This window comes from Crotalus tigris, unplaced genomic scaffold (assembly GCF_016545835.1).
Source record: "Crotalus tigris isolate CLP2741 ecotype Arizona unplaced genomic scaffold, ASM1654583v1 scf7180000022411.5474196:2289641, whole genome shotgun sequence".
Taxonomy (NCBI): domain Eukaryota; kingdom Metazoa; phylum Chordata; class Lepidosauria; order Squamata; family Viperidae; genus Crotalus; species Crotalus tigris.
The window spans coordinates 1,835,122-1,856,994 of record NW_024099112.1 but is presented as its reverse complement, the minus strand read 5'-3'; the positions used below and the strand labels follow the sequence as shown (position 1 = coordinate 1,856,994).

The 21,873-nt window shown below is 37.9% G+C and overlaps 1 protein-coding gene across 6 annotated transcripts; it reads left to right on the top strand.

The window, feature by feature from the left end:
• Positions 1–1,816: 1,816 nt before the first annotated feature.
• TMEM183A (transmembrane protein 183A) lies at positions 1,817–13,144 on the top strand. 6 transcript variants are annotated; one of them, XR_005553656.1, is made up of 8 exons: positions 1,817–2,033; positions 2,119–2,208; positions 5,556–5,699; positions 5,834–5,993; positions 8,236–8,416; positions 9,227–9,326; positions 10,259–10,333; positions 11,174–11,311. XR_005553656.1 is itself a non-coding variant. In XM_039319155.1 (8 exons), exons 1-8 carry the CDS (start codon positions 1,928–1,930, stop codon positions 12,965–12,967), a joined length of 1,086 nt encoding a protein of 361 aa, XP_039175089.1. In that variant the 5' UTR covers positions 1,818–1,927; the 3' UTR covers positions 12,968–13,144. The 6 variants fall into 6 exon arrangements, 2 of the variants coding, with proteins under 2 accessions (XP_039175089.1, XP_039175088.1); XR_005553655.1 differs by having other exon boundaries at positions 11,165–11,305; XR_005553657.1 differs by having other exon boundaries at positions 1,818–2,033; positions 9,222–9,326; positions 11,174–11,241.
• The last annotated feature ends 8,729 nt before the right edge of the window (positions 13,145–21,873 follow it).

Genomic DNA, 21,873 nt, shown 5'->3' with positions numbered 1-21,873 from the left:
ACATATACAACATATTAAAGTACAAACTGCCCAACTGCCTCAGCAATTAAAGATGCTGTGCCTGTCAACTGGAAAGCGAACAGCCAGGTTCAGGACCTGAGAGCCATATGACAGGATGGCCTCTTGTTACTCACCTCAACTCCTGCCAACCTAGCAGTTCAAAAGCATGCAAATGCAAGTAGATAAATAAGTACCACTGACAGGAAGGTTACATCGTTCCATACTTTCATGATGGTGGAGGCATCTCTTCAGACAATGCAAGTTCCCCTGGCTAAGAATCGAGATGAGCACCACCTCCTTGAGTCAGTCACAACTAGATACGGGAAATCTTTATTTTAGCCTAATGTGTTCTGGAAACTCAACCAGTATGAGTAGTTTATGGTTTGATAGTTTCTATAAATTCAGGTAATTGGTATAAGTAAACTAGGATTTGATATATTTATTGAATGAACATAGTTTTAGAATTTCCATGTATTGAATTACACAAAAATCCTAACTTTGATTAACTTCACAAGATCTGTATAGACTCATTGTTTGTGTATGTATGTGTGTTAGCCAAAACTACAGCTAACACATATGGATTACAAAAACCCAGGCAAACTGAGCTTTTTGCTGCCATTTACAAGAAATCTGGATTTTGCTCTTTTATGCTCTTTAAATTCATAGTTAAGCTGGTTTAGCTAAAAAAAATCATCTATGAGCCAGTTCAAATGGAAAGAATGAATTTCAGCTATTACATGAAAGAGATGAATAAAGAAATGAGTCTGAAAATTTTTCTTGTCCAGAAGTATCTGCAGCTAAGTTTACTAGGATAAATAACATGCTTGGAGGTTTCTGCTAGTTCCTAGGAGATGCTTTAATATAAAGGACAGTCTACTTGTGCAGCCAAGAAAAAAAAAGTATTATGTGTTCTGCTTGAAATTATGGAGAGAGAAATTATTGTATGATGAACACTGTATTCTTGAACTTGGCAGGAAGAAATCGAGGGGAAGGAACTTAATAGGTACTACAGGTATGATTATTTCTCAGTCATTGGGAGCTCAATGGAGATTCATGTTCAATTTGGTTTTCCATCCTGTCTACCTCTTTTCCCCGATTCACTGGAAGAAAAAAGAAATGGTTTCTCTCTGGTTCACAGAACAGTTTCCTTCGTGGCAAGGCAAAACAAAGGGTGGCTCAGTGAAATGAGGAAAAAACATTAAGAGTACAACTAAGAATGAACTTGGCGCCTACGACCATTACAGGAGTATAATGCAGTTCTGTTCACTGCTGTGTCCAATTAATCCCCCTTCCAGCCGAAATTACCTTTCTCGCTTCTTTCTTTTAAAAAAGCATTGAAAAGGAGCGGGAGGAGTGCTAATTCACAAGTGAACAAGAATGCTACCTGCCATGCCATTCTTCGTGTAGGGCAGGGGTAGGCAACCTTGGTTCTTTTATGACTCGTGGACTTCAACTCCCAGAATTCCTGAGCCAGCATGGCTGGCATGGCTGAGCCAGCATGGCATGGCTGGGAGTTGAAGTCCACGAGTCATAAAAGAACCAAGGTTGCCTACCCCTGGTGTAGGGAAATTCGAGGCTGAGGATGGGAAAAAATATCCTGCCGAAAAGAGACCACCCACTGGTACTATATTTGAAAACAAACATCGTGCATGAGAAAATTCAAAATAACCCGAGCCCGCCTCGTAGCCCAAGAGCCTGGAGACAGAACTGCTCCAGCACCCCCGACAGCGGATCTACCTCCCGTCTCCAACTGATGACGCTTCCTTAGGCGCAGTCAGATCTTCTATCCTTTTCCCGAGCCTGGGGTGTTTCTGGGTATCGCGAGAGTTGCTCTGTCGGCAGGTCACGATGCCGGCAGGGACGGGATGGCTGAGGAGGTGCGCGAAGCTCACCGGGTAGGCTCAACCCCTCGGCCATCTCTAACGAAATGGCACCCCGAGATCGACCGGTAGTGGCACCTCCGTCCGCCATGCGCAAACGCGGGGCTCGAAAGCGCCTCAAGTTTCGGGCCGAAGACGTCTGCTTAGAGCGGAGTGAGTAGTGAGGCCCAGGCGTCATTTCTAATGGCAGCCATTGTCCCCTGATCAGGTGCCCTGAACAGTCGCTTTCTTTCCGCAGTGACCGTGGCCGACTATGCAAACTCGGATCCTGCTATAGTGAAATCTGGACGCGTGAAAAAGGCTGTTGCCAATGCGGTGCAACAGGAAGGTGAGTTTGGCCGAAAATGCTGAACTTAACACCTGTTCCTACTGAATCCAGTTTTCTGGGTTTATATAGCATTCTGAAGCACGAAGTAACTACTGGTACATTCCACGACAAAACAGGTGAATTTGTGGCTCAATGACAGCTGGTGGTGACCCAGCAGTAAAAACAATTATACTTTGTCTTTTTTAAAAATATGTTTTGCGATATTTGTGAGGAGTCTATAATTCTTTTGTCCTATAGTTGCTTTGGGAAACTGTCAGGCAGTATCTTGCTTTCTGACACAAAAACACTTTAACGGTATGCTTGCAAACTTCTCTGTTTTATGTTTTTAACATTTTGATTGATGCTTATTTTCCCTCTTTCTAGTTAATCATATTTATTTTATGCAGTCAGATTTCTAGATGGCAAATATATCACAAACTGTCTGTCAAATGTTAAGCAGATGTCTCCTGTTTTTTCAAACTTTCTTCCAAGAGTGAATTTATTCAAATACATATACAATATGAATATTTGACTTTTCACAATGAGTTTTCAAAAAAATTTTCCCTTATAGAAATGTTTCCACATTATTCCTTATTGTTCACCCATAAGCTATCTTCTTTAACTCTCTTGTTCTTTTAATTTTATGGACATAGAGATTTAACCAGTTAACTCTTTATTAACTTATAAACCATCAACATTTTCTTGCATCATGATAGCTCTTATTTTTCAAGGATAAGGGAGCAAAATCATTTACTTGATAGATGTTCCTAAAATATAGAGAACACAAAAAGTTGTTTTAATAGTGAATTTAGTAGCCTAAAAATGGCTTAGGATCTGTCTTGCTTCTGGACTGAAATACTGACAGTCACTATAGTATTTCACTTTCTATCCAAGGACAATCAGGTAGCAGTCAAAACAAGCAAACCAAAGCAGAGTCTCTTAACATTCACTTGCCTAAATAGTTTATTTTTTAACAAGAGCATGCAGAAAAATAGTCCAGAATTAATCCAAGGTTCTGAGAACCCAGTCAGGGTTGTCATTGAGTCCAAGCTTTTACAGGTAGCATCCATGCAAATTGCCACACAAAAATCAGAGGTCAGACTATTTTTTTCCAGCAAAAAAAATATGAGTACTGCCTTTTAAATCAAGCTGCAGCCAACTATCACTAATCAAGAAATTTACTCCTTTGCTTGGCAAGAAGCCTCATAAACGGGCTCTAATCTTCTCTCAATTCACTGGGGTACAGGAGCTGGGAAGCTTTACATCATCTAACTCAGAGGCCCCCAACCTTTTGGGCACCAGGGACCGGTTCTGTGGAGAAAGATTTATCCATGGACCAGAGGAGGCGTGGTTTTGCATGCTGCCTGCATCCCATGGATGGGGCTTCGCTTGTTTGTGCGGCCCAGTTGCTGGCATGCTGCAGCCCGGTGCCGATCCACGGACCAGGGGTTGGGGACCCCTGATCTAACTGTTCCAGCTGTCTTGGTGCTGATCTTTATCAGTCTCATGTGATTCTTGGCTTTATGTTTCCTGAGCCTGGCATTCCATAGGTTTTGCTGGAACCTTTTCAAAGTCAGTCAGCATCTGACTCCTGGCCCATGAAAGGATCGAAGTACTCATTTTCTTCAAAATCATTTAACCTGGCTAGGGAAATCATGTTTGTGGTTCCACAGGTAGGTCTTGTAGCAGGATCATGGCAAGGATATTGGGCTTTCTCTCAATTAATAATGTTTATCCTAAGAGAGGCATGAATGCCTATACTGTTTTATTTATATTATCTAATCGGTTTATTGAAGATTTCACCACTTTTGAAATCTTCAGAAGGGAGAACAGGATGAAAATAGAATAATATTTGCTTTAATTTTAATTTTCTTGTAATCTTTTCTGATTTTAAAATAACTATCTGACCAGAAGTTTTCCTCTTGGTGTTGATAGTCAAAAGTTGGGGGGGGGGGGGGAATTCATGGAACTTTGTTTTTATGTATGATAACCACAATGAGAGTATTGTATGCACAAAGATAGAAAGATTTGACAACACTTACAATAGAGGAATGATTAGAGAAGATATGGAACTTGCTAAGATGACCAAATTAACTTGTTTGATTAAAAAAAAGACAATATCTGCATTTATTGCTGAGTGGAAACCCCTTATGGATTTTTTTGTATAAAACAGGACAAAATAACTTAAAATTATAGTTTTGATGATTAGACAGGATAATTATTGAAAGAAGAGAGATATAATATAATTTTAAAGAGAGCTAAATCTTTAACTGTACTTATAACTGCTATAAAGAAGTTCACTTTATATCTTTGTTTTTATTTTTTCTATATATTACTTTGTATTTTTAACCTTCATTGGGAAAACTTTTAATAAAATTATTTTTAAAAAATATGAAAGATTATATGGCCATCTTTAAAATAACACCAGCTCTTAATGCTGCAGTACATAAAATCTTCCATTCCTTATATTTCTATTGTATTTAAGTGATGAAATTTCTAGGTCAGTCTTCAACATCTTAATATGTTGATTTTAAAGTTGTAGTGGCCAAACAAAACAGAATCCCTAGGCTAATATATAGAAAAATGAAAGTCTACCATAATCTTAATATAGGAAAAAAATGACATCAAAATGTTAGGACTACTGTTACAGTAGTAACAGTAGTCACCTACTCTGTATCTTGCTAATTCAGCTAGTGCAAATCACTATACTGGGGGGGGGGGTTGTCCTAGTCTAACATATTTCTTGATTCTCTTTTATCCACTATTCACTGATTCAGTATACTTGTTTTCAAGTCACTGCCCCTTTTCCCATTTTCTCTGCCAGAATGTCTGTTGGCTGGCTTTCCTAATACATTCCCTTGGTCCCATTCTAATTAGCCTGTCTCTGCTTTCCTCCAGAACTCAGATTCTTTATCACCTCTCTTTTTCTCAAGCCTCATCTGCCTAATTTGTCTTCATGTAAACCAATGCTTGTTACATATCTTTGGTTCAGATCATCTGCCTTTAATGTCCCTGCCTTAACTTGTCTGATTCTTGGGGTACGGTAACTTTCAGTCTTTCACTCTCTCTTGTGAAACTTTCCTTCTTAACTGAATCTTAACTACATGTTTCTTAATGGCAAGCCATGCTACCAGGCTATTTCAAGCAACTGGAGGCTTCCTTGCAACAATCAAGGTGACAGGATGACCTCCAACACCTTTCTTTGTCCTACTGTCACCAAAAGTAATTTGTACTTGGATCTTCCTGTTTTTTTCCACTTGTTTCTTCTCTGTGGTTTGGATTATCAAAATAAATTTATTTTACACTCTTGATTCTAGGACATTGCTAATTCTTATATCTCAAATTCTTCCAATTATTTTTGATTATAGTGAAATCTCTGTGTGGCTTGGAAGCATCTTTTGTACCGACTGATGAAATACTATCTGTGGCAGAGTCCTGTGATAGTGGCGATGAAATGGATTCTAATGAATATTTCATGACTGATAGAAAAAAGAAAAGCAAAAGGCATAAAGGTAAGGTCTGTTGTTTTAACTGTTACTTTGACATAATTTCACTTTAACAATAAAATACTTTTATCTCTTCAAATAAAGTCATGCCACTTTTTTCTTGAAACATGGCCAGTTACATTGCTTGTTTTTGATTTTAGAAAGCTCGGAGTGTATGGTAGGCAAAGAATATCCAATTGACATATGGTTGATGTTGGCATCCTATATACGCCCAGAAGACACTGTGAATTTTTCTCTAATTTGCAAAAAGGCCTGGACTGTCACTTGTACAGCTGTATTCTGGACCAGACTTTATAGAAGGTATGACAGCTAATAGAATCTTTACTCTATACTGTATATATTTTTAGAGTTGAGGGGCTTTTTATGGATTATTTGTAGTGGACATCCTTATAAATAGTGTGCATAGGAATTTGGGCATAAAAGATAAATGATGCATTTTGTTCTGAAATACAATTTTCCCAGACTGACTCTTTTATATCCTTTTTGATTAGGATATATTAGGATTTGATATAAGAGATAACATATCAAAATATTAGGGCTGTGCATCACTTCAGATTTGATATAAAAAGATATCTCATAGCATGTGGGGAACATATGTGAGTTGTTGGCAAATCCTTAACCAAGGAACTCTGTTTTCTGATATTGCAGAGTAATTGCCACACAGTTCCAGAAAACAATGCAACTGCTTTAAAGTGTTCAAAAAGCTAATGTGTTTACATTCTGATAATCCAAAGTGCTTTTTTTGTCTTTGAATCCAATGCCTGCATAACTGTATAAAATATGCATAGATAATTGATAGTACGGATTATAAAATATACATACAGTATAGCAGTAATGACGAACCTATGGCACATGTGCCAGAGGCAACATGCCCCAGCCTCGCCTACACCGCGGCCCTCTCCTCCCCAGAAGCCCCCCCCCCAGAGGAGAGTCACCCCCGGGCGCGGCCCTCACAAAGCAGCGCAGCCAAGGACATGGCAGCCAGGAAGCAGAGACAAGACTCCGCCCTCACGCCCCGTCGTGTGCAGATGATGCTGTGGGGCGCGAGCGGAGGCTGTAGCCGCCATAGCGCTGCAGGGCTGACTGGGCGATCTGCGGCAGGCCATGGAGGTGATAGGCGGCCCTGTAGGGGGGACGGTTTTTGGGCACTCGGTGTCTAAAAGGTTTGCCATCACTGCAGTATAGTATAAAAATAATTGCATTATTGTCAGAGAAATTACTGGAATTAATAGGAAGGTACTTGTTAAATCTGAGAGCTAGTAAATTAATAATTGCTACAGTTCTTTGAAAGAACTTGCAGAACTTCTGTGACTATGAAATCAACTTCCATTATACAATTGCATTAATTTTCTTGAATCCGTTAAAACGGATTGTTTTAGATTGCTGACTATTTGCATGATAAATGAGTCATATGATCCTTGCATATAATATAAATTCACAGGAATGGTTTCAGTTAGAATTGGCAGTGCTATGTTGATAAGAAGGAGCACTGTGCAGGAATTTTTCTGTTTTTTGTAACTTTCCTTCTTTAATTCTTCAGTAAGAAATGGAATTCAAAGTTGTCTTTCTTTTCAGTAAACATAGTAATTCTTAACATTAGTCTTTTAGCTGGCAACCCATGATCTGTTGACTCATTGTTTCAGAACTATTTCCTTATCAGATTCCTCAGTGCTTTCAACAATGGCAGAACCTCAAATTCAGAATAATCAGAGATGTATCTGCCTTCAAAGTTGAACTATATAGTACAGTCAAATATCAGTGATTGACAAAGTCAATCAGAAGAAATACTTTATAATGTTTTGTACTATGTCATAAACTATTTTAAAAATTGGCCAAATTTCAATTTTAATGAAATCATGGATCCTGGAGTTTAGACACATTCTATAAGTTATCCATTTGAGGTACCTTGGATAAAAATTGTTGCACTGTGATGCACTGTTTTGCCTAATTCGAGGTTATGGGAATAAGAGTTTTAGTAGAGTATAAATCACTTAGAACTATTATTTAACCTATAGAAGTGTGCCTAAATGCAACTGACAGAGCAAAAACTGAAGTATTTGATAAGAAATAGATAAATGAGGCTTAGAGAAGAGGCATCATGATAGTTGGAGCATTCAACTGGAATACCCTCGTAATGTCTTCCCTATGAGAGTGTAGGAGATGCATCTTGACCTTCTGGAGGACTTCAGTTTACAGTGATGATTGATATAAGGTTGGAACTGCACTGCTTAAGTTGTATTGTTATTATTGTTTTGTTTTTGAGAAGTTAAGGATGGGATTGTTGTCAGGAGGTCAATGCAATTTCAGTACCATAATAACTTGACAGTATGATTTCATAAGCATCACAGAGAGGAGCAGTTAAAAGTGAGAATGAAAACAGTTTACTTCCCAGATGCCTCATGCTTCTATTCCTATCCTTTACTTTGAAAAAAATGCCACCAAAGTCAGCTATTATGCTTCCAGATTTCAGTGGCACAATTTCAAAGAGTGTAGGGTATGCATTTCATCCCTATCTTACAATTTCTAATTTTTTTTTATTTAGGCATTACAATAGGAGTGCATCCCTCCCAATCCGTTTACAGCCAGAATCAATGGACAAGATGTATTGCCTTCGTGCATGTGTAATTCGTTCCTTATACCATATGTATAGACCTTTTGTTTCCCAGATAGCCAGAAACCCTACTATCCCGGAGACTACTCCAAGCAGTCTAAAAAATTCAAAAGTAAGTAACACTTTGAGAAGAAGAATTATTCCGCTGAATATTAGCAGATTTCTTTCAAGCTAGTGAAAAGCATGCAACTGTCCAGTTCCTAATACATATTTTAGACAGATGTTGCCTTTTCTAGGGGTGATTTTGTAGACCTCTACAAGCTTGTTATTAATGCTTGGCTACTTATTCTACCAATGCGAAAATCAAAATGTTAAACCTTAAATACAGGTGTATTATTTTTTGTTTCCTGTTTGAGACATCATAGTTTTTTTGTGGAGTATCCCTTAAGCAATAAGATAAGTGATGACTATCATCTGGATCAAGCAGTTTTGTATTGTGTTAAAAAATAAAAAACAAATTCAGCTCATTTAAGTGGATTTAGTTGATGCCCAATCCAGCATAAAAAAATGATTTGTATCTTAAATCCTTTGTATTCACATCACAACGGCTTTGGTGTCCACAGTTAGTATCATACTAACAATTTGTATATCCTTTTGTGGGTAAAATTGGCATTAAAAAGGAAATTAAATGTAAAAATCTGTATTGCAGTAACAGTTACAAATTTGGTTACATTCCAAAACCATAGAAATGATTCAGTTGCTCTTTAAATCTTCCCTATGTGCGTGGCACGATCTTTGTACACGGTATAGTTACAGAGCCTCTATGCTTGGACTTTGTTTTTATTCATTGAGAATCTCCTCTCATTTGTGGAGTTCACCACCAACATTGAGTATGCAAAGTAGGAAGAGTCTGGTATTTTTCTTTTTGGTTACTGAATCCAGCTTTTTCCTATTTAATTTCCCTTTCTTTTTCTCAGTGTAGCTTCTGTGGGACACTGGAGCTGTTGTGGTGTCAGCAAAAGTGGCCCTTAAAGACAGATCCACTGTTTGGAGCAGCATACCAGTTGGTACACATCTGAAGGGTAGGACAGCTGGCATGTGGATTATTTATGTCTTAGGAAATTTTTAAGCTACTTTCCTCCTTTTAACTAATATTCCAGGTTTCACAGAGGAGAGGTCTAATTCCACTAGTTGCATCCCTCTGAATCTAATGCAAATAGTCCTTTTTAGTGACTGCCTGGTTTAGCAACTATTCACAGTTATAACAGTAATAAAAAGTTAACGTTGTGACCAGTCCTTGCATTTACAACTTTCACATGACTGTAAAGCAAAAGAAAGCTGAAGTAAGATTATAAGCATAGTTGCAATTTTTCTTAGTGGTCGTTTTGTTTGTGATCATTAAATAAGGATTACTTGTATGCACCTATAATAATTGGTTTTCTAAGGATGAGGTGCTTACTCCTTACTCCTTCGTTAAAAAAAAAAAGTAATACTGCTGTGCATGTCTAGACAATACTTTTATATTGGTATTTTCACTGTAGATCAGCTTTTGTCATAAGAGGTGATATATTTTCAAATGTGAATTTTTAATAAAACTGTGAATGGGCATCTTATATGACAGTTACCTTTTCCATAAATTTCTGGAATGTCTTTTACTTATTCTGGTTCCAGTAGTTTCCTGATTTTCTCTTGATAAAGCAAATAATTAGTGATTCTTAGCAATATTTTGAAATCATTATCTCTAGATTCAGTTGTAGAAATGTTTAAGTTCAACCACAGCTTGGGTTTTATTTATCTATTTATGTTCAGAACATGTGCACAATTATAACACGATACCTTATCCTCAAAGTGATTTGTTAAAGTATAGAAACTCCAGACTGGATTGTTTTAATAAATTTATGTTCAATAATCCAAGATCTTCATTCCGAAGAGTTGGAAGCCTAGTGCTTTATTGCTTTTTGTCTGTATAACAATATGTCCATAGACCACAACTCTTTCTCTTTTGCTCAACTAGTGCCTGTTCTTCTGGTCTAAAAGGATTAACAAACAGTCTTCTCTGTGGGAATTCAGCTTCAAATTCCAAAGGCAGGTACGAAAGCTAAATATTTATATTAATTAATTAATATTTGTATTACTTTATAACTCAGTGTTCTACTTATGCATATAACTGAGTTCATCTTGCTTGGCAAGATGCATCTCTAGATTACTGTCCAAAAAAAGATTCTGCTCATATTGTATAGTGGGGAATTTGGGTATTTTATAAAAATGCATTGCTGCCCTATCTGTTCATTTTTCTTGCTGGTGATCAGACTCGTACTATTCTTACAAAGTTGGAACATTCTATTAAAATTGCGGCACAAAATGTACATTCACCCCCCAAAAAAACCCTTCATAAGAAACAAACAGCATGAAATAGCATGTAATAAAACTGATATAAACTGCAAAAAAATTGTTATTGTGAGGGGTGGGGTGTTAATGTCAAACCTGAGTGCAATATTTCTCATAGGTTTTTTCTCTCTAGAAATAAAGCCTATAGATATTGTTTGTAGCTTACTTAAAGTATATCAGGGTTGTTGCTAATTAATTCAGTGTGCTGTTAATCGTACTAGCTACCACGTCACATTCAGACTATACTCTTAGTCATCTGAAATCATATCTATAGCAAACACAAGGGTCGGTGTTCTGACAATGTGACAATCTCCCATTATAGCCAAGATTTGTTATATTAAAACTATTAAGTGTCACATTATTTCTCCAGAGAAAATATAACATATGTAAGTCAGTTAATCCTAGTCTTTAAAGACAGACCTACAAATTCTCCTGCTTTGATCTCCGGATCTCCTCTTCTGCAAGCAAATAATTTGAAAGTTTATAGAAATGGAATCGTTTCTGATTAACTGAATGAAATATTTCTCTTGAGTCTCCCAAGTTCAAGAATAAAAGTTTGAAACCACTTCAACCACCTATCCGGTATACAGATGTTCACATGAATCCTGACCAAGACTGCTGTCTGTTGCAGATAACTACTCTCGACTTTATATATATTCCTATAGTAATGGGCATGACAGTTACTTTGGTAAGTATTGTGTATTGTAATTTTCAAGTCTTTATATCAGGAATTTTGTTCACTTAATGTTGACCAAGTAGTTTCTAAATTTGAAGTATTGTACTGGTAATTCTTGGATTACAACTCTAATTGGGACCAGAATTTCCATCACTAAGCAGAGTGCTTGTTAAGAGAAACATCATATTACTGCACCACTTAGTAATAAGCCCCAATTTGGGTCATTAGGGAGACTGTATGGTCATTAGACAAGGATCTCACACTTCTGCCCTGTGCGAACTGCCTCCACTAACTCCTCTGACACCCAGTGCTCTATAAAGCCCTGCTGCACCCAGCTGACCGCTGTCTTCCTCCAACTGCCGGCAGCTGGCCTAGGTGAGGCAGCTGCCGGCAGCACCAGGACTTCTCCCTAAAGGCCGCTTGCTCATTCTCCTAATGCAGATATGTCAAATTCGTGATGTCACATGATGTCGTGTGACATATCGGAGCTTTTGCCCCATTGCCGGCAATGGGGTGGGCGCAGTTTCCTCGTGACGCGTCCGGCCCACAGACCAGCAGTTTGACACCTCTGTCCTAATGCTTTGGAAGACTTGTGAGGCCTTCTGAAACCTGCCGGGCAGCTGGCTGCAGAACAGAGCTCAAGGCAGCTCCACAGTAGTGCTGAGGCTAAAGTAGAGGACCAGAGGCTGTGGCAGCTGACTAACCTGACAAAAGCTTTAGTGCTGTTGCCCAAGGAATGCCACTGCATAGGGCAGCCAGAAGAACAGCAATGGGGGGAAGATAGTCAGATAGGGAGTTAAAGTGCTCCTGCAGTTGTAAGTATGGGCAGACTGCCAAGCACCTGAATTTGATCACATGTCACATCACAGCATGGCTTCCCCCATAACTTCAGGGATTGGTCATAAGTACCATTTGTTCAACATTGCCATAACTTTGAACAGTTCCTGAATAAATTGTCAGGAGCTAAGACAGCCTGTATTTTTGAAATAGAAAAATTTTCAAGCTGGCAGACGTAAGGAAAATACAGCTTTGAAAACTATATTGAATAGTCCAATAAGGAATGGCTACCACATGTGATTTTATTACAGACTACTGTAAGACGTTTCAGGAAAAGCAAATATTCACAAGTGAAGGCAAATATATATGTCGCAGGATAATGTTGCAGGATCCAATCTGGGTCGGTCACCAGGACGAGAAGTTTTTTGTCTTCCGAGCTTTCGGACTCATGCTGGAGCTCCCATCCTCAGGGAACATCATCTCTCTAGCAGAGTATCACCAACCCAGATTGGCTCTTGCAAAGCAAATATTGCCTTAAGCAATATTGACTTGCTTAAAGATACAATTCATTTTTAAAATATTTACAGACAAAATCAGTTTAAAATGTTGAATAAAATGCCATTCAATTTTGGAGTTAAGGAAGCCTGTGGGATCCAAGTTATTGAATAGCTTCCAGAAGTCTTTTTTTTTCTTTTGCAGTTCACAATAAATGTGAGCACTGACATGCGGCACCACAGAGTGAAATTATTATTCCATGATTCTCCGGTATGGAGTGGCAAGAAATCCAGATTTGACCATGGGATGCAGGTTGTAATGGATCCTGTGCATAGCGTACATCTGTTTGATTGGTGGCATCCACAGTTTCCTTCTTCATACATCTGAAGATTCCCAAGTTTACATCAAAAATTGTATTTCGTGCTTTTTCCATAAACAACAAAATTTGATAAGTCAATTTGTGTATATGTGTAATCACCTCTTGGGGAATAATTTGTACTAATAAGATTGGAAAGAACTTCTGTAAAGCATTTTATTATATGAAAAATAATTCATCTGCAAATATTTTGGTGCTAATGAAATTTGTCCTTTTTGCTTTTTGATAAAAAATACAGCAAAAAATGTGTAACCAAAAGCAAACATGGGTTTGTTAAAAACAGATCATGCCAGACAAATCTTACTGCATTCTTTGATAAAGTGACAAACTTAGAGGAACAGAGGAATGCTGTGAATATAATTTACTTGGACTTCAATAAGGGATTTGATAAAGTAGACCAAGTCTACTACCTGATAGGATAGAAAAATGTAGGTTAGACAGCATCATTACCAGATGGATTCGTAACTGGCTAACCAACCGCACCCAACATGTAGTCCCTCCCTACATGGAGGGAAGTATGCAGTGGAGTACCCAAGGCTCTGTCTTAGGCCCAACATTCTTCAATATCTTCAGTGATTTAGAGGAGGGGATAGATGGGGAAATCATCTAATTTGCAGAAGGTGCCAAGCTGGCAGGAATAGCCAGTGCTCCAGAAGATAGCCTTAAGATACAGAAGGATCTTGACAGACTTGAACACTGGGTCCTACTAACAAAATGAAATTCAGTGGTGAAAAAAGTAAGGTTCTACATTTAGGCAGGAAAACCCAAATGCTCAAGTATAGTATAGATGGTACCTGGTTCAATAGTAGTAACTGCAAGAGGGATCTTGGAGTCCTAGTGGACAATCACTTAAATATGAGCCAGCAGTGTGCTGCAGCTGCCAAACAAAACTCAATGCAATCCTAGGCTAGATTAACAAAGGGATAGAATCAAGATTATGTGAAGTGTTAATATCACTTTATAATGCCTTGGTAAGACCACACTTGGAATACTGCATCCTGTTTTAGTCTCCATGATATAAAAAAAAATGTTGAAACTCTAGAAAGGGTACAGAGAAGAACAATAAAAATGATTAGGGGACTGGAGGCTAAAACATGAACAGTTGCAGGAATTGGATACTGTATGTCTAATGAAAAGGACTAGTGGGTGACGTGGTGTTGCAATATATAAGAGACTGCCACAAAGAAGACGGTCAACCTGTTCTCCAAAGCCCTGAAGGGAGAAAGGGAAGCAATGGATGGAAACTAATCAAGGAGAAAAATAACCTAGAACTAAGGAGAAATTTCCTGACAATTAGGACAACTAATCAGTGGAATCATTTGCCATTAGAAGTAGGTGCTCAATACTAGAGGTTTTTAACGAGGTTGGACAACCATTTGAAATGGTATAAGTTTTCCTGCCTGAGCAGGAAGTTGGACTAGAAGGCCTCCAAGGTTCCTTCCAATTCTATTGTTCTATGTAAAGTGGCCCATTTTAGATTGATCCAATTCTGGAATGATCATTTTCACCAGAAAAGGGCCTATATAAACATCAGGAGGTTATGAAATTTGAAGTAGATTGTCTAGAATTGGAAGATGTTTTTGATGATATGGATATGGACCAAGCCCCAAATACTCACATCAGCCCATTCCATGTCAGTGCGAACATTCTGGAAACTGATCCAATACGGGACATTCTAATTACACATTCCTCTTTTGTAGCTAGTAACATTCACAATTCACATAATGGGTAGATATCCATTTCACTTCCATATGCAAAAGTATTTCCAATGTTCCACTCCTATAGAAGTGTTTGTTTTATTAATTCCAAAGACTGTCATCATCAATTATATATTTATGACAAAGAACTTTCAGACTGCTGATTTATTGATTACATCTTCACAGAATATAGGTAGTCCTTATTTAACAACTGCTTAGTTTAGAGACTGCAGTTACAATAGTGATAAAAAATAACTTCATGACTACTCCATTGGTAGGTCTGTATAGAAAAGCAAAGCTGCAGTCATATATCATTTACCAACTGCTTTGCTTAATGACCAAGTTATTAGTCCCAGTTGTCATTTAAGCAAGGACTACCTGTATAGGAAAAACAAAGGTGCAGATTCCCTTAAGTATGAATTTTAGAGGCATATTGAGATAGGTTAGACCAGTGGTGGCGAACCTATGGCACGCGTGTCAAGAGGCGGCACTCGGAGCCCTCTCTGTGGGCACACGTGCCATTGCCCCAGCCTTGCCTTCCCCCGTGACCCCCTCACCAGCAGCCCCCCGGAGGAGAGTCGCCCCAGAGCATGGCCCACACAGAGCAGCGCAGCCAAGGACATGGCAACCAGGCAAGTGTAAACAAGACTTTGCCCTCACACCCCATCGTGCACAGTTGATGCTGCGGAGTGCGGACAGAGAGCGTGGCCGCCATGGCGCTGCTGGGCTGCCTGGGCGATTTGTGGCAGACCCTGGAGGTGGTGAGTGACCCTGCGGGCAGGTGGGGTGGGGGTGGAGCAGAGGCGGGGCAGGGGGTGGAGCGGGGGCAGGGCCAGTTTTTGGGCACTCGGTCTCTAAAAGGTTTGCCATCACTGGGTTAGACTTTTCATGTTTAAAATAGATCAATAGAGATTAATGTTTAATTATTTAGTAGATTTTTATCTTGTCGTCTTTATATATAACTCAAGGTAGTGAACATACCTAATATTCCAGCCTCTAGTTTTCCCCACAACTGTGTCGTTGGATACAAAATGGGCAGCAAATATATTTCATAAATAAATAAATAAACTTGTATGAGGTGGGTTGGGCTGAGAGAGAATAACTGGCCCAAAGTCACCCAAATAGTTTTCATGCTTAAGGGTGGCTGAGAATTCAGTTTCCTGATTTGATATTGTGATGAAGGCTAACCCCTTCATCCCAATATCAAGCTGGCTCTCATTTACACGTGATGAATTTGATACCTATCATACAGAAATGAAGGTTTCCCCTAGAAACAAAGCAAGGCCTAGTTGCTAGTTGTGAAATAAAACAACTTGGTGGCCATGGCTTCAAGAATAGGTAAGGGATAACTGGGTAAGAGATATTCTGGCTATAAGAAGAAAGAAGGTAAGCAAACTAAGAGCAGATGATCAAATTAGCATAAAAAGAGATATGAATAGGTGTTACACTACCATTCCTAACCTAAGCTTTTTTCTACCTGTACACAACTTCTTGCTGTACAACTTACTTTTGCTCAGACTGAATCATCACAGAATATAATATATACTATATGATAATTGAGGTATAAAATGGCCTATAGTATTTCAAACAGGTTCCAATTACAGATCATTCTTTTAAAGTTTTTCTTGTATTCAATATACCTCTTTCAGTTTGGTTACACATTTGTCTAATTTCAGCCATTAATATTAATGGGCTTAATATTTTTTGTTTGTTTTGCTTCATGTCTTGAAATCTTTGTGGAAGATTTGGAATGTTCAGTCAATTTTTTTTCATGGCTAATTTTCTAGATTATATAGTACCACTAATATATTTCTTTTTTAGGCTCATACAGAACATACTGATTCATAGAATCTGCTAAACCATATTTTACTTAATCATAGGTTGCTAAATAAAGCCCATGGCTTTATTATGCATGGGCTCATATCTGAAACTGCAAACTGGTTCACAAATCATAGAGCTACCATATACAGCCCAAATTAAACATATCAGTTAGTGAGGAGTCCTTGGTGCTCTCTGAGCTTGGTTGTTTTTTTCTAATCTAGGTATTTTTACCCATCCAACTTCCTACCTAAGGCAAGATTAGAACTCATAGTTTCAGGGTTTGTAATCCAAAGTCTTCTTCCACTACACCAAACTGGCTTTCTATACCAAATGTTATAGGGAAACTAGTATAGGATTGTATCTCTGCATGTTCCTAGAGTATTTTACGTATTATTTCTTCATATTTTAAGTGAATGGGTTTTACCATTCTTAAGTTAAATTAACGAACTTTGGAGGGGGGATAACAATTTTTATTCAATAAGGAATTACTAGTTCTATAAATAGATGCAATTCAGGTAATTAAAATTAAACAATGCTAGTGTACCTTTTTATTCTTTAGGTTTATGTTCACAGGTAATTTTCTTACGCATAATCTCATCTTCACCTAGATAATAATTTACCAATGGCTTATAGATGCTATAATAAGTTCAGTGTTTAATTAAGCATAGTAGATGAAAGATAAACAGAGAACTATCCTCTCATAAGAGAAGACAGGGTTGGTGCTGTCGGCATTTGTAAAAGAGGACTGGATTTTAGAATGAAACCAAGTTACTGGATTACAACACTGAAGAAAGTATTCTACCCTCTTCTAGCCATAATTGGCATTCCATGTAAGTAGGGGAAACAACAGAAGTTGAAGGCTGCAAAGTTGGAAGTTATGTGCAAGGTAATGCCAACAGGGTGCAAATTAATGCACAATCAATGTTGGAAGGGCAAGAGCTAGCAATGATTGGGACACATGATCTAGGGAAGAGAAGAGAACAGGAATAACTGAGTAACAGGAAAGAACAGAAAGACCCTGTGAAAGAAATTCATTATTTTTGGATCCTCAACAGCCAGAATGGTTACCTATAAATTACAATGTACCTTAATTCCAAAATGGAATTCAATCTGTATGTTCACTGACTATTTTCAGTTTAATTATGTAAACTGCATTCTAAGTTTACATCAAATATGTCTGTAATGATAGTGTCAGAGTATCTTAAAAGAAAAGGAGTGGAAGAGTTGAATGCTTGCATATTTCTGATTCTTACTAAAATCCAGGAGTTCCGGCACCTTTTTTGGATGGAACCTTGTAGGGTAGGCAAGGCGGGTTGTATGATGTGTGTGAGTTCCGGCACCTTTTCTTTTTTTTTTTTTTTTAGAAAAAAAGCAATAACAAAATTTCCAGCTGCTGATACCAAGCTTCTGAAAGGAACCATTGAGCACTTGAAAATTCTGTTTTATCCTTTTTTATTGTAATTTGGATTGTGTGATCTTGCGTGTACTGGTAGAAAAGCCCATGGTTAATTATTTTCCTTGCCACACAATGCAAGCAGGTATCAGAAATTAGCTTTTTGTTAAGAATAAAAAGAGGAAGGATTTTGGCATTTTGTTCTGGAAGATTTAGAGAACAGCACAGTAGTAGTTTAACTCATTTACACTAATCTTTATTGTGACAAGGCCTTTGATAACCAAGTAAGCTAATGCAATAGGAACATACCCAATAAATAAGTAACAAGGGAACTTTAGTAGCACAACTTCCACATGGGAGAAGAATCTGGCATGCTGGTCCTGAACTTTAGATGCTTGAAGGATGTTAACAACAAGAATAAACACATCTTATTTTATTTTGCAGCAAACATTATGACATTAGTGATCTTCAGTCAAAAAACCTGTTTTGTTTCCACCTCCAGTCGCTACTTCCTCATGGCTATGTCATTGGCTGACACAGTGGTCCTTATTCTTGTGGTTGGCATTGAGATAATTGTAGGATGCTTTTGCACAAGTCCATTTTGGTACAGAGATCCTTGGTGCAGCTTGCGGGATGTATTCAACTATGGCGCAGTTAACACTTCTGTCTGGCTGCTGGTTTCTTTCACCATTGAGCGTTTCATTGCAATCAACACTATCAAGCTCAGGATGAAAATCTCTTCTCCTAGAAAAACACTTTGTGTTATTGTTGTGATTCATGTTTGCTGTTATATTGTGGCCATCCCCCACTACTGGTCTAACTATTCAGAAGTGGAGAATGGTACAGGACATGCCATCTGCAAATATAACCCTGATCTCCCCAGTGCATATGTAGAAGGACTTGTGTGGTTCCAGACTTCTGTGATCTACATTATTCCATACATCATTATTTTCACCTTAAACAGCCTCATTTTAAGGCAGATAATCCACAGTAACAAAGTACACAGTGTCACTTGGGCAGACTTGCACAGAACCCCACCTGCAACCCATTTTCGTAACTGGAAGAAATCAATCATCCTTTTAGTTATGGTTTCAGTGACATTTGCCTGTCTCTGCACCACTAGGTTTGTGACTCAAATCATCATAAAAACCTCCTACTATGACATAGATAGGCAAGATTATTCAAAGACCATTAATATCATGGCAGATATTGGTACCATGCTGGAAATGACTAACACTGCTATTAATATGTATCTGTACGCTTGTACTCAGTCTGCTTTCCGAAAGGAGCTTATTCGATACTTGCAGAGTATTCTGTGTTACTGGCCAACAAAAAGAGAGCATCCACTGAATGTACTTTCAGTATTAGCTAGATAGGCAAAAGTGGTACTATATGGTTGAGCTACAAAACACTGGAAGTGTTGCAGAAATACTGGACTATCACCTTTTAATGAGAATAAAGCTGCTAATTCTGCCATCATGCCGCTAAAAGCATGCATTTCCTCAGCTTCTCAGCCTACTTCCAAACAACATAAATGCTTTTTCTAAATCTAAATTCTAAATGATTTTCTGTTGATGTTTATTATTCTGGTAGGCCTTAATTCCATTGCTATAGGAAATGTCTAATCCAAGGATGAGAAAGTGACTTGAGCCCAATAGTCAATTTTTCTGTCCCCTATCCCTGTATAGCCATAGCAAGCTAGGTGATACTAAAGAGATTTGCAGAAGGATCCCTGCTTCTCTTTATTAATTGCCCATTTTTGCTAGAGTTCTTTCCTTCACATTGAGTATTGGAAACAACTGGCCTTAGAAAACTGTATTATTTAGTATGTTTCTTTACTTAACTTAAACTTACTTCTCCTTAACAATCACTACCTGCTCAAGCTTCAGATAATTCTAGTACAAATTTGGAGGGTACTACTCTGTAACCCTGCCTTCAGCTGGGTTATGGCTTGCCTTAGCTCACTAGATGCCTTGGTTATCTTCTTGCTACCATTTCCTTGTTCTTACTCCTATGAGATTGCAGGCTTTTGCTCTGAAGATTGGTCACAAGTATAAATGAAACTCTTTGGGCAAACTTCTCGTATGCAGTCTCCTAGGGTTAGGGGCCAAGTCCCCCCTTCCCCAGGTTGCATTTGCGGGAGAAAAAAGAATAAGAGAGTCACATTGCCACGTCTTCCTGCTAGCACAGCTTGAGCCTGATGAGAGTTTGAGAGTTGTCCTACATCTCAATTGCTCCAAAGTATGTTTAACCTTCAGATTCAGAGGTGATGTCCTATTCTCCTTCCATTCAGAAATCCACCCCCCCACACACACACCTAATTCTTGGGTTGGCCTAAAACTTAATCAAACCATTTCTGGGCCATAGAAATATTTTTTTTAATGTGTTTCTTTGATGAATCTAATGTCTGTCTCAGTTTTTGCACTCCAGGTATGGGATGCCTATTTTCTTTCTTCCCTTATTCTTTTAACAAGCCAGGAGCAGGAGAGGAAAAATAATGGCCAGGACACTCACCAAAGGAACCACTAGTGCCCACATTACTCTCAGCATACAAGGTGCTGCTGGAACAACAGGTGACTAAGGAGCAGCAGTGGAGGAGGGGGTAGAAAAACAGTTTTTTCCTTCCTTGCTTCCTTTTCTATCCTTCTTGCTTCATTGTTCCTATTGAGAGCCTCCACTTGAGCTACAATGTCTTGGCTGTCAAAATTCAAAATTATTGCAATTCACAGATGACTCCTCATGCAGTCAGTCCAGTTTGCTGAAAGGGTGGGGCAAGGAAAGAATGGCTAGAAGAAGCCCAGCATGTTTCCTTATGTCCATAGGCTCTGTGCCAAACACTGCATTTCTCAATATTTATAGCACAGGATCTGACATACAGTATGTTACCTGTTTCTTTGTAACTATTTTGATTTAAATGTAAGAATCTACAGTATGAGACTTTGGTCTTCATTTGTACATGGAATTAGCAGACCTGGCCTATCAGTGAAGTTACACAGATTTTTTTTTAAAAAAATAATCCCAGGATACTTGGTTGTGCTGGGAAGTCATATAATTCATTCTAATCTCCAGGTATACATTAATCTTGAGCTTCTAATGGATTTTATCAAATACAAAAATATTTTAAAGGAATGTAATATTTTATTCTGTACTTTTTTTATTCTGTATTAATCATTTTTATAACTTGCACTTTTTAATAAATCTGCATACCTATGTGTCCTCTTTCTTCTAATACATTGTAAAGACCTGGGCTGCAAGTAAAATGTTCTGGGTTGGTGTATTAAGTCCACCTGGAAAAAGGAATAAATTGGTCATGTCTTTGTACATTGCCACATGATCATGCATGGCAAATATGCCTTTATCGTTATATATTCAACTGACACTGTTTTAGGAACATATTTCAAGTAGAGAATTGTTGAAAATATGTTGTTTTGAAACTCATTCTGAGTTCATCTCCCATGGTCTGGGAACTTTGAATGAAAGAATCATCCACATTTATTTTGTCTCTATGTCTTTCTTATAACTATTTGAAACAAGGGAGCAAAAGAATTATCTTGCATGAAAAATAAAATCTCAAGTGACTTATATTGATTAACAATATAACATTGTCGTTTTAATGAAGTGACCTATATTGTTTATTTATAGCTGGATGAATCTTATTAAGTATACCAACAATTAACAAATATATAAGATAAATTTTATTTGTCACTTTTTCTGTGTACACACTGGCACACATTGAAAATGAAATTTTGATACCCACTCTCAAAAGCATATATATACACACACACACATACAAACTTAAATATATTAATCACAGTCTATTTTGAATACATAGTGGAAAAAAGAGTCTTGTGAATTAGCAAGGTTAATACTGTATGATACAAAGCTTTTACAAAATCTAGTTCTGCTTTGGATACCACGAAGACTCTTGTATTTGTTTCTTAAGCTGTTTTTTGTGACCAAGACAATATAAATTGCTTGTATTAATTCTTACTAAAGATGGAACCAC

Bases quoted from the DNA above. Each gene is read 5' to 3' on its own strand.
- TMEM183A (XM_039319154.1), top strand. From the start codon at position 1,928: ATGGCACCCCGAGATCGACCGGTAGTGGCACCTCCGTCCGCCATGCGC. The intron at 2,209-5,555 runs GTGAGTTTGGCC...TTTTGATTATAG, and splicing joins CAATGCGGTGCAACAGGAAG to TGAAATCTCTGTGTGGCTTG. The intron at 10,334-11,164 runs GTACGAAAGCTA...ATTTCTCTTGAG, and splicing joins GCTTCAAATTCCAAAGGCAG to TCTCCCAAGTTCAAGAATAA.